Raw genomic sequence first — 13,337 nt, forward strand, 5'->3', positions numbered from 1 at the left:
AATTCTCCCTCAGTGTACCCGAACAGGCGCCGCAGTGTGGCGACTAGGGGATTTTCACAGTAACTTCATTGCAGTGTTAACGTAAGCCAATTTGTGACACTGTTAAACTTAAACCTTTAGGAAGTGTTTAGATGAGCACTTGAAATATAACATTCAAGCATATGGGACAAGTGCAGGAAAATGGGATTAGCGTGACTTTAGTGGTAGTTAATGTCGGTGCAGACTCGATGGGCTGAAGGGCCTTTACAGCACTGTGTGACTCTATGGCTACAGATGGTGCACAAAATAGCTGGCACAGACATTTTCTCGGAAAGCCAAGAGAAAGTGAGGATTGTTGCTGCAGTTAGTTTTTGTTTTGGGTTCAGAAAAGTGACTAAGTTTCCCCTGTGTCGGACCATCGCTTTAATCACATACAGATTTCAATTCAGCAAATACTTCCCCTGCAGCGGCTTCATTCTCAAAACCTTTCTTGTTGAAAATAAAAACGTAAAAATAGCTCCTGGAAATTGCTGGAAGCAAACCGAGACAAGCAATAAAGTCAATTCCCAAACAGAGCACGGAATCATAGCGTGGTTACAGTGAGGCCATTCGGCCCATTGCGGCTGGGTGGCACAGTGGCTAGCACTACTGCCTCACAGCGCCAGGGACCCGGGTTCAATTCCGGCCTTGGGTGACTGTCTGTGTGCAGCTTGCACATTTTCCCCGTCTCTGCGTGGGTTTCCTCCGGGTGTGCAGGTTAGCTGGCTTGACCATACTAAATTGCCCCTCAGTATCCAAAGATGCGCAGGTTAGGTGGATTGGCCGTGCTAAATGTTATGGACATAGGGCAGGGGAGGTGGTTGGGGCCTGGACAAGCTACTCTTTCGCTGAGTCAGTTTAGACTGGAAGGGCAGAATGGCCTACTTCTGTGCTGTAGCAATTCTATGGCGCTCTGAAGGAGCAAATCATCGAGTACCACTCCCCTGCCTTTTCCCTGTAGCCCTGCAATTCTTTTCCTTTTCAAATAATGACCCAATTCCCACCTGAATGGCTCACTTGACTTGACCACACACTCGCATTCCTGACCATTCGCTGCGTGGCTACGTTTCTCCTCCTGTCAACATCGCTTCCTTTGCCGATGACCTGAAGTCGGTGCCCTCTGGTTCTGGATCCTTCCACCAATGGGAACAGCTTCTCCCCAGTCGATTTTGAACACCTCAATAAAATCTCCTCTCAGCTGTTTCTTCCTCCAAGGGGAACAGTCCCAACTTCTCCAACTTATCTACGTAGCCAGAGTCCCTCACTGCTGCAATCATTCTTGTGAATCTTTTCTGCACTCTCTCTCCAATGCCTTCACATCCTTTGCAAAGTGTGGTGTCCAGAACTGGACATAATGCTCTAGTTGAGGCTCAGTGTTTTATGTGAGTTTAACATAACTTCCTTGCCTTTATGCTCTATATCTCTATCCATGCAGCCCAAGATGCCACACTAACATCTCTCTCAACCAGTCCTGCCACTTTCAATAATTTATGCATGTATATACTCATGTCGCTCTGTTCCTGCATGCCTTTTTAGACTTATGCCCTTTATTTTTTGCTGTCTCTCTGCATTCTTCCTATCAAAATAACCTCTTCACGCCTCTCTGCGGTAAATTAAATCTGCCACCTGTCCGCCCAACCTGTCTACATAATATAAAAGCAAAATACTGCGGATGCTGGAATCCAAAATAAAAACAAAAAGTGCTGAAAAATCTCAGCAGGTCTGACAGCATCTGTGGAGAGAGAATAGAGCCAACATTTAAGAAGCTATTGGATAGGCACATGGAGTACTTCGGGATGATAGGGAGGAAATAGCTTGATCTGGGTTTCAGACAAAGCTCGGCACAACATCGTGGGCCGAAGGGCCTGTTCTGTGCTGTTCTATGTTCTATTATTTCGGGTCTGGATGTCCCTTTGTCAGAGTTGAAGACAAAGAAAACAGGGCGGGGTTTATACTGCCAGGGTGAGCGCAGGGGTTGTGACTGACAAAGATGTCATAAGAAGAAGAGACAAAGGGAATATAAATGGTGGTGATAAAGGCTGAGAATGGTGAGAATAGCGTCCAGTAAGAGATCGGAATGTGTAAATGGCTGAACAAAGGTGCAGAGTGTCAAAGGACAACCTGAGGCGCGTGGCAGATTATGTCCTTTTGAAGTTCCACACTATCCTCCTCATGGCAACCCTTCTAAATTCCGTATCATCTGCAAATTTTGAATTTGCACTTGCTACACCAAAGTCTAAGTCACCAGTAAACGCCAGCAAGAGCAGTGGACCCAACACCTTCCCGACTCCTGGAGAACTCCACTGTAAACCTTCCTCTGGCCCAAAAAAAAAATTCTCCATTAATCTTCGTTTCCTGGAACTTAGCCAATTTCTTATCCACGTGACTACTTTCCCTTTTATTCCAGGAGCTCTAACTTTGTTCCCAAGTCTGTCGTGCGGCACTGCATCAAATGCCTTTTGGAAGTCCGTGTTTACCACATTCAACTCATAAGATGGCAGGATACATTGGTGAGATGACACAAGGTAGGAGGAAATTAAACACCAGTATACAGCAGCTGGGCTGAATGGCCTCGCTCTGTACTGTAAAATTCCACGTCATTTATTTTTAAAACAAACTAACATAATCTCAATACCTTTAATGTGGCTTCTTGAAAAACAGACAATACAGACCCTGTACAGAGAGAAAATACATCCGTATGATACCCCACAGCTTAATCTTCAGTCGAGACTTACTATTCACTTCCTCCTCCAATGTCTTTATCTTCCCATTCCTTTTAATGATGCAGATTTGCTTCCCTTGGTCTGCACTTTCCTTGCTATTTCCTCCATCAATTCCAATTCCTGGGAAGAAAGTCACAAAGGTGTTTACATTCAACAGCAATTTATATGCATCTAGCATCCGAACATGACAAGATATCCCATCAGCTTTGATCTAATTGAGTGGACAGAATGGACTCAAAGGTGCGAATGGCCTGCCTCCAATGTTTCCTACCCTAAGATACTTGATGTGGGATCAACAAGTGGTATCAGGAGAGTTGGGAAATGTCACCAAGCGGAAAAGGGCTGGAGGAGCCTCACAGCGCCAGGGACCTGGGTTCAAATCCCGGCTTGGGTCACTGTCTGTGCGGAGTCTGTGCGTTCTCCCAGTGTCTGCGTGGGTTTCCTCCGGCTACTCCGGTTTCCTCCCAGTGTCCAAAGATGTGCAGGTGAGGTGGATCGGCCATGCTAAATTGTCCCTTAGTGTCAGGGGGATTAGCAGAGTAAATACATGGGGCTATGGGGATAGGGCCAGGGTGAGATTGTGGTCGGTACAGATTTGATGGGCCAAATGGCCTCCTCCTGCACTGTAGGGATTCTATGATTCTAAAGGCATCGAGAGGTGTACCAAAATAAAGGGGATTGGGGAGAAGGGAGATGCTGAACAGAACAGAATCCAGCTGAATAGGATAGCATGGTGGCACAGTGGTTAGCACTCCTGCCTCACAGCATCAGGGACCCGGGTTCGATTCCTGGTTTGGGTCACTGTCTGTGCGGAGTCTGCACGTTCTCCCCGTGTCTGCGTGGGTTTCCTCTGGATGCTCTGGTTTCCTCCCAAAGTCCAAAAGACGTGCTGGTTAGGTGTATTGGCCATGCTAAATTCTCCCTCAGTGTCCCCGAACAGGCACCGGATTGTGGCGACTAGGAGATTTTCACAGTAACTTCATTGCAGTGTTAATGTAAGCCTACTTGTGACTAATAAATAAACTTTAAACCAGGCCACTGTAGAATGAATTCAGACAATGGAGCTGTTGAATCATGGGTGGCATCGCGGTCAATCCTCAACATCCAATCCTTACCTCATGCCCACCAATGCCTCCCCCACCCACAGTCAATCCTTGTTTCAAACTCCCACCTCCCTATTTCCCTCACATCCACAAACATGCTCTTTCCAACAGGAAGCAGCAGAACGTCATCAAGAATGGGCCTCTGAGCCCAGGGTTCTGAAAACCATTGGAGAACCTCATAGTGCTAACTCAGCACAGGTCAGGGTTGAAACTGGGGACTCTGAGACCACGTGATTCATCTTTACCTGGGGCAGTGCACTTGCCACAAGAGCCATGACGGTAGCGGAGAAAGATTTCATGAACGTGACCTCTTTCTTGGCCTCAAGGCATCTCAAAGCGTACAGTTAGTGAAATACTTTGGAAGTGTAGTCTCCGCCGCAGATAATTTACACAAAGAAAGACCCCCGCCATCCCCCGAAGAACATTTAAAAAATAAATCTGTTCCAGTGGACAGCGTTTGGATGCCACGGTGGTTAGCACTGCTGCCTCTCAGCGCCAGGGACCCGGGTTCAATTCCCAGCCTTGGGTCACTGTCCGTGTGGAGTCTACACGTTCTCCCTGTGTCTGCGTGGGTTTCCTCCGGATGCTCCAGTTTCCTCCCACAGTCCCACGATGTGTCGGTTAGGTGGATTGGCCATGGGAAATGCGCGCAGTTACGCGGGATAGGGTGAAGAAGAGGGTCTGGGTAAGATGCTCTTTTGGAGAGTCGCTGCAGACTCGATGGGCCGAATGGCCTCCTTCTGCACTGAAGGGACTCTATGGTTCTGTGATTCTAGTGAAGTTGGTCGCAAGATAAATATTGGGCACTGTTGAAACTCCTCGCCTCTTCTTCAAATAGTGCCGAGAGATCCCATGCGCCCATCCGAGGGGGCAGACTTGGTTTGGCATTGCATCTGAAAGAAAGGTGCCACTGGCAGTGTAACACTCCCTCAGTACTGCATTGGTCAAACTGAGGTATACAAGATGATAAAAGGTATGGATAAAGTAGACGTGGAGCGGATGCTTCCTCTTGTGGGACATTCTAGGATGAGAGGTCTTCAGATAAGGGGTAGCAAATTTAAAACAGAGTTGAGGAGAAACTACTTCTCCCAAAGGGTTGTGAATCTGTGGAATTCGCTGCCCCAAAGTGCGGTGGATGCTGGGACAGTGAGTAAATTTGAGGAGTTAGACAGATTTTTAATGGGTTAAAAGGTTATGGGGAGAAGGCAGGAAAATGGGGATGAGGAGCACATCAGTCCAAAGATGTGGGGTTAGGTTGATTGGCCATGCTAAAATTGTCCTTAGTGTCCTGAGATGCGTAGATTAGAGGGATTAGTGGGTAAATATGTAGGGATGTGGGGGTAGGGCCTAGGTGGGATTGTGGTCGGGTGCAGACTCAATGGGCCGAATGGCCTCTTTCTGTACTGTAGGGATTCTATTCTATTCTAAATGGCGGAGCGGACGCGATGGGCCGAATGGCCTAATTCTGCTCCTATATCTTATGAAGTTACGGAATGTCCGTCTGGATTGGGCCCTCAAGTCTTAGGAGTGAGATTTTGGCCACTGAGATAAGGCTGGCGCTGTTAAAATTCAAAACACATTTCATTTGGAAGGGATTGAAACATATTTTGAAAAAAAAAGTTCTTTCATAAGATACTTGGCCGAATTTCACCAACACTCAGGAGAACACAAGAAACAGAAGCAGGAGTGGCCACAGACTATTTAGTCTCTTGTGATACGACAACTCTCTCATTCCCAGGAATTAGCAAACCTGGTAAAATGCCATGGAGCAAAAGTTGTTTTGAATCCTGTTCCTGTGAGTCACATTGTACCACGCCCTTTTTGACAACAATTGGGGGGAAAAAGCCAATGGAGATAGAAATGACTCAAAAATCCATAACCACCTCAGCTGTCTTTTACATGGGGCTATTGACAGGGGGGTTGCTAACTGCAATCTCATCCCATGACGTGTCTCTCACTCTCCAGGGTCCCCGGAACATTGGCTGGGCTTCTGGATGAATAGTCTGACAGTGACACCACGAGGCCATCACCTCCTTTCAGACTATTGTGTTACCTCACAAGTGATTTTTTAGGTTTAATTTTGCTCACAAGTGTGAACATCAACCCTGTTGGCAACACAATTAAGCAATAGTGGACAAGCCAGTGGAGAGTTAGGTTGTAATTGAAGAGATGGTTTGACTAAGGGGTTAGCGTGCGCGCGTGTGGTTGTGTGCATTCTCCCTCAGTGTACCCGAACAGGCCCCGAACGTGGCGATGAGGGGTGTTTCATGGTAACTTCATTGCAGTGTTAATGTGACACTAGAGAATAAACTTCACTTTTAAACTTCATTAATCGGCCAACACATCTATCCTTGTGATGCACCGCCTTCCTACACCAATTGGAAAGCCAGAAGACTCATTACCCCATTGGATGATACTTGATTGACAGCCAAACAACCTTTTATTCCCCTTCCATTTTTATATCTGGTAAAGAGAAATGTTCAAAGAAAATTATTTTTTTAAAAAAACGACCTCTTAATGTCCTAATGATTTTTTTCAATGAACTTCAATGCCTGGAGACTCCAGGCCAATCCTGGAGGGTTGGCATCTCTCGTCTTAAACCAGGTTAAGCTCTTTGTTGTGGACAGCAGACCAGATGAAATGGGAAAAGCTTCCAAAAAAACAAGTCATGGAAAAAGTTAAGGTTTAAGATTAGCATCAGACCAGCTCTTGTGATTCAGGGGGAAGTGATACGGGTGAAATGTCACAATCTAGCATATAGAATCCCTACAGTGCAGGAGGAGGCCATTCAGCCCATCAAGTCTGTACCGACCACAATTCAACCCAGGCCATATTCCCATAACACCACATATTTACCCTACTCACCCCCCCTGACACTAAGGGGCAATTTAGCACGGCCAATCAACCTAACCTGCACATCTTTGGACTGTGGGAGGAAACCGGAGCACCCGGAGGAAACCCACGTAGAGACTGGGAGAAAGTGCAAACTCCACACAGACAGTGACCCGAGGCTGGAATTGAACCTGGGACCCTCGTGCTGTGAGGCAGCAGTGTTAACCACTGTGCCACCTACTGTTCTCAGCCACAACTGATGTATGTCTGGTAATTGCACTCTACCGTGGAACTTGGACGGAATTAAAATTGATATCCTTTATAAAGGGATGAAACTGCAGTAATCCCAAACCTTTGATCTGCCTGTTGCTGGGGTGGGTGATACATTCGGGACCCCGGCGAGAGAACACCACATCTGTGCGTTCAAATTTCATTTACTCTACAAAGTCAAAGGGACTAATTTTCACACTTGCTTCCAACTCCAGGAGCATGAGCTGTCCGATATTGGTCAAAATACATGACGGACAACAGCTTTAAAAGGCTGAACAACTCAATGGTCATTGCTGCCTCTGTACAGCAAGTACAGCGAGTATCCTTTATCCAAAGCCCTCGGGGCGGATTGTGTTTTGGAATCCAGGTCATTTTGACCGCACGTAGACCTCGCTCGACTTGCGTTACAGGCCAAGGCCTGGGCTAGCTATAGTCATGATGTGGAGATGCCGGCGTTGGACTGGGATAAACACAGTAAGAAGTTTAACAACACCAGGTTAAAGTCCAACAGGTTTATTTGGTAGCAAAAGCCACACAAGCTTTTGGAGCTCCAAGCCCCTTCTTCAGGTGAGTACTTGGAGCTCCGAAAGCTTGTGTGGCTTTTGCTACCAAATAAACCTGTGGTACTTTAACCTGGTGTTGTTAAACTTCTTACTAGCTATAGTCTACAGTAAATAAAATGGCTAGAAATGCAAGATGCATCATTGAATAAGTACAGGGCATCTGTTGAAGCCCAACCCCTGTTTATAGAATCATAGAATCCCTACAGTGCAGAAGGAGGCCATTCGGCCCATCGAGTCTACACCAACCACAATCCCACCCAGGCCCTATCCCCGCAACCCCACATATTTACTCTGCTAATCCCCCTGACACTCAGGGCAATTTTGCACAGCCAATCAATCTAACCTGCACATCTTTGGAGTGTGGGAGGAAACCGGAGCACCCGGAGGAAACCCACGCAGACACAGGGAGAACGTGCAAATTCCACACAGACAGTGACCCAAGCTGGGAATTAGCTGTGAGGCAGCAGTGCTAACCACTGAGCCGCCCATAGGAGGGGGTTCAGAGTGTAATTTTGCCAGACTTCCCGTGCCATAGGTTGGGTGTGGTTGGTGAGGTTCTTGTTGGCTCATGTCGTGTTGGTTTGGGTCAGAGACTGCCCACACTAAGGATGGGTGCGGTGGGTGAGGTTTGTGTTGTTTGGGTTAGAGACTTACCACACTAAAGATGGAGGTTTAAACACAAAGTGTGATTTTTGAATGCGTTCAGATTTAGGGACAAAGGATTCTCGAACTGTTGCTTTCCACGTTGTGGATTCAAGTGCCACCCCACAGATTTGAACACAAAACTCCAAGCTGCAGCACTGATGCACGCTGCACTGCTGTGGTACGAGACCCGACTGTGCTCAGACAGGCAGCTGCATTTCCCCACACGACACTCACTCCACCTTTAAACTGTCCGGGATAACCCGAGGGCATGAAAGGTGCTATATAAATGCAAGTACGTATTGGGGAGTGGTGGTGTAGTGGTAATGTCACTGGGCCAGTAATCAAGAGCCCCAGGCTAATGCTCTGAGGACATGGTTTCAAATCCCACCATGGCAGGTAGAATCATAGAATCTATACAGTGCAGGAGGCCATTTGGCCCATCAAGCCTGCACTGACAACAATCCCACCCAGGCCCTATCCCTGTAACCCCATGTATTTACCCTGCTAATCCCCCTGACATAAAGGGGCAATTTACCATGGCCAATCCACCTAAGCCGTACTGCTTTGGACTGTGCCACCCAGTGGTGGAATTGAAATTCAATTAATTTTTTTTAAAAAATCTGGAGTTGAAATCTAATCTCAGCGATGGTGACTGGTAAAAATGATAAATCAGTTGCTGTAAAAACACATCTGGTTCACCAATATCCTTTAGGGAAGGAAATCTTCCGTCCTTACCCGGTCTGGCCTACATGTGACTCCAGACTCACAGCAATGTAGAGGGCAGACTCTTACCTGCCTTCTACAAGCTTAAGCTACTAGGTTTCAGGGCAATTAGGGAGCTCTTTTCCTGGACAACAAATGCTGGCCTTGTCAGCGATGCATATTCCCCAAAAAAGAGCAAAAGTAAAGTACCGTTTATTTATTAGTCATCAGTAGGCTTACATTAACACTGCAATGAAGTTACTGTGAAAGTCTCCTAGTTGCCACACTCCAGTGCCTGTTTGGGTACACTGAGGGAGAATTTAGCATGGCCAATGCACCTAACTAGCATGTCTTTCGGACTGTGGGAGGAAACCGGAGCACCCGGAGGAAACCCACACAGACGTGGGGAGAACGTGCAGACTCCGCACAGACAGTGACCCGAGCCGGGAATCGAACCAGAGTCCCTGGCGCTGTGAGGCAGCAGTGCTAACCACTGTGCCGCCCAAAAACTGTTAAGACAAGACCAACTTACCCGCAGAATCGTAACCTCTGTATTCAAGTCTCTGCAGTCCCTTGAACAAGGTTTCAATAATTTCTCTCCTACTCTGAGGAACATGGTAGTTGAGGTAGGCAAAAATTCCTTGAAAATAGAAAGGATAATCGAGGTGTAAGTTTGAGGAATAATTTGGTTTAAAAAATCTTGATAGTGACATCTCATAAAGCTATAATACTTTGCGAACATTGGCTGCAAGTCAAATTACCTCATGTAACACTGTACTTGTATACTTTATTGATAAGACTGTAGCGATTGTGGGGTCTGTCCCTTTCCGGACAGCACATCAGAAGAGGGTCAGCAGATTTGAGAGACCAGTGGGGACCAAGAACAAGTGAAGGAGAGATATCTATTGGCTCATTCGCAAGCAACACCACAGGATACCTGCTGGAGTACATCTCGGAGGGGGCTAGTTGCCACACTAACAATCATACTCACTGAAAGGGTTAAAAGTTTCGGTTTAGTAGAAAACTCATCACACTCTGCTAGCCGTGAGTAAGTACCCAAGGGCACAAACTGTAGGTTGTTAACTTGCAGGCTGAAACATCACAGGCATCAACCCCCTCAGACTGTGTCAATCCTCACGGACTGTAAAACAATGTAGGGCAGTCCTTCAATTGGTTTGGAAAACCAGATGGTCTGAAGCTAACATAGGGAGGTACCACTGTTCACAGCTTTAATATAGGGTTTGTTTATCCAACGAACCTCCTGAGCCGGAGAGAATTCATCAAGCACAGGGGCCTTGGACACGGAGAGGAGAATTGATATCTACAAGTCAGACACAATTTGTTAAGAACAAGTTGTAGCCAGAGTATATCAGACCAGATAGCACATTCAAGCCTTTATACTAATTGGATATTATCAAATAGATGTGTACACGTTGTGATTGGTTAGTAGCATTCGTACCTTATAAGAACTAGGAGCAGGAGTCGGCCATCTGGCCCCTCGAGCCTGCTCCGCCATTCAATAAGATCATGGCTGATCTTTTCGTGGACTCAGCTCCATCTATCCGCCCGCTCACCATTACCCTTAATTCCTTTACTGTTCACTGTTATGCATGATGTAAACCTAATCAATAGTTGTGAGTGGACACAGGTAACTTCTATACAAATGTCCACCTCTGATTGGTACATGCTAATTGCTTGTAATCGAATTTGGAAGTATATCGGTTTGTGCAACTCTCTACCCAGTGCGTCAACAGCTGACGTATTAGAGCCCTTGCTATAGCTTGGAATAAAAGGCCGATTTTAAAACTCCAAAATTCTTCATCTGGTCAGTTGAGGGAATAAGGTCTATAAGCAGCTGACCATCACAGCGCCACATCACATCTTATATTGTACACATATATAAAACAGAAGGCAACTTTCCAACTGGGTTCAAGTAGCATTATGTAATTATGCAACTAAAGCTGAGTGTTGTAGAAATGGCACCATGAGGCATTAATAATAAAACCCCAAACCTTACTTTGCCTGTCAAAGTGAGACACATTTCTGCCATGATCGACCCCAGTGCAGTTTACAACCCATCAGATACCCACTGATCGTTCAGTTACTCCAGACAATCTCTGTAAATGTGTGAAGAATACACAGGTCTATGTGGTCATCATCTCAATGCTATTTGTGGGATCCTGCAGGGCAGACATTCCAACGCACTGCTGCTAAGAGTCTTGATAAGAATCTATATAATTGCAAGCTGTTTCTTTTTTCCCCTCCAGTCACAGTTCATCCCACAAACTATTTACTGGAAATATTAAGCATTCTGATCCGACCACACTATCTTTCCTCTCTTATTCACAAGAATACAAGTAATAGGAGGACGATACCATTTGGCCCATCCAGCCTGTTCCACTGTTGAATACAAACATGGCCAACCTTGGGCTTCCAACTCCATTTTCCTGCCCACTCTCCCATATCCCTTAATTCTTTTGATAAAAGTTTATTTATTATTAGTCACAAGTAGGCTTACATTCACACTGCAATGAAGTTATTGTGAAAATCCCCTAGTTGCCACACTCCGGGTGGGTGGGGGGGGGGGGGAATTCCACCTTCAGTCTTTTGTGTGAATAAATTTCTCCTCATCTTAGTCCTAGACGAACAACACCTCATGCAGAGACTATGCCCCCATGTTCTAGATTCCCCAGCCAGGGAGACAACCTCTCAGTACAACCACTCCACTATCCAATGACAAGTTTTCCTCAAATCATTTATTTTGTGCATCAGCATCTTTCTTCACCGACAAACAATTAAATATATGAAGATGGATCAGGAGTAGGCCATTCAGCCCATCCAACTTAAATCTGTCAACTAAACCCTCAATTCCCTTATTATGCTTGTATCGTTTTTCCTGCTTATTCCTATCAAAATTTTTTTGGAGTAATGTTGATGTAATTTGCAGTCATATCAGGAAGCTCAGTAGGTTTAAGCAGTAGGTAAATGAACTATTTAGAATCATAGAATCCTTACAGTGCAGAAGGAGGCCATTCAGCCCATCAAGTCTGCACCGACCACAATCCCACCCAAACCCTCCTCCCGTAACCCTTCATATTTACTCTGCTAATCTCCCTGACACTAGCATTAATTTAGCAATGGCCAATCCACCTAACCCGCACATCTTTGGACTGTGGGAGGAAACCGGAGCACCCGGAGGAAACCCACACAGACACGGAGAGAATGTGTAAACTCCACATAGACAGCGACTCGAGGCTGGATTTGAACCCGGGTCCCTGGAGCTGAGGGAGCAGTGCTAACCACTGTGCTACCCTGAATATGAATCACAAAGATCCGAGGTTTGCGCCAATGTGATGATACTGAGCTGAATGATTAAGGGGAGATAGTGGCACAGTGATAGCACCATTGCACTGGTAATCCAGAGGCCCAGCCTGGAGGCCTGGGTTCAAATCCCACCATGGCAGCTGGTGGAATTTGAATTTAGTTTATAAATCTAGGATCAAAAGCCAATCTCAGTAATGGTGACCATGGCAAATATCACCGATTGTCATAAAAACCTATCCTGGTTCACTAATGTCCAACTCACCAAGGCTCCTTTGGCAGCACCTTCCAAACCCATGACCACTATCATCTAGAAGGACAAGGGCAGCAGATACCTGGCAACACCACCACCTGGAGGTTCTCCTCCAAGTCACGCACCACCCTGACTTGGAAATATATCGGCCGTTCCTTCAATGTCACTGGGTCAAAATCCTGGAACTCCCTCCTTAACGGACTGCAGTGTTTCAAGAAGGCAGCTCACCTCCACCTTCTCAAGGGCAATTAGGAATGGGCAATAAATGTTGGCCCAGCCAGCGATGCCCGCATTCCATAAATAAAACTTTAAAAAAGCTGCCAGATGGGATTTAAATCTGTCTCCCCAGAGCCTGTGGATTGCTTGTCCACTAAGATTACCACCACACCACTACCTCCTTACTCTACTGATACAGGCCAACACGCGATAAAAGCAAATTACTGCAGATGCTGGAAACTGAAACAAAAAGAGAAAAGGCTGGAAAATCTCAGCAGGTCTGGCAGCATCTGTAAACTGACGTTGTGAGTCCAGATGACCCTTCGTCAAAGCTAGAAGGCAGGGAAAGCGGGAGATATTTATACTGCAGGGTGAGGGAATGAAAGGTGAGTCATAGCCATAGAAACCAGGGGAAAAGACTGCTAATAGCAGCCCATAGAGAGAATAAAGGGTGTGAATGGCCAAACGGCAGAGAAGCTGTAACAGATGGAGATGTTGGGGGAGGGGGGGGAAAGGGACAGAGGTAGAATGTAGAAAAAGGGAAGTTCGGGGAGAAAAGGTAATGGAAGGAGGATGAAGTGGGGGAAGGAAAGAGTTGGGGGGGGGGGGGGAGAAAAATGAAGAAAGACAATAAATTGGGCGGCACGGTAGCACAGTGGTTAGCACTGCTGCTTCACAGCGCCAGGGACCT

The 13,337-nt window shown here is 46.3% G+C and overlaps 1 protein-coding gene across 2 annotated transcripts in view; it reads right to left on the reverse strand.

The window, feature by feature from the left end:
• Window positions 1-13,337, reverse strand: part of LOC144480301 (glutamine--fructose-6-phosphate aminotransferase [isomerizing] 1-like) — an 82,500-nt gene that overhangs the window by 63,757 nt on the left and 5,406 nt on the right. For both annotated transcript variants that reach the window (XM_078199651.1, XM_078199650.1), the window contains exons 2-3: window positions 9,389-9,496; window positions 2,754-2,861 (exon numbers count right to left, since the gene is read on the reverse strand). In XM_078199651.1, coding sequence (XP_078055777.1) covers window positions 2,754-2,861; window positions 9,389-9,496 — 216 coding nt within the window. The remainder of the gene's footprint in view (window positions 1-2,753; window positions 2,862-9,388; window positions 9,497-13,337) is intronic.

This window comes from Mustelus asterias, chromosome 28 (assembly GCF_964213995.1).
Source record: "Mustelus asterias chromosome 28, sMusAst1.hap1.1, whole genome shotgun sequence".
NCBI classification, from domain to species: Eukaryota; Metazoa; Chordata; class Chondrichthyes; order Carcharhiniformes; family Triakidae; genus Mustelus; species Mustelus asterias.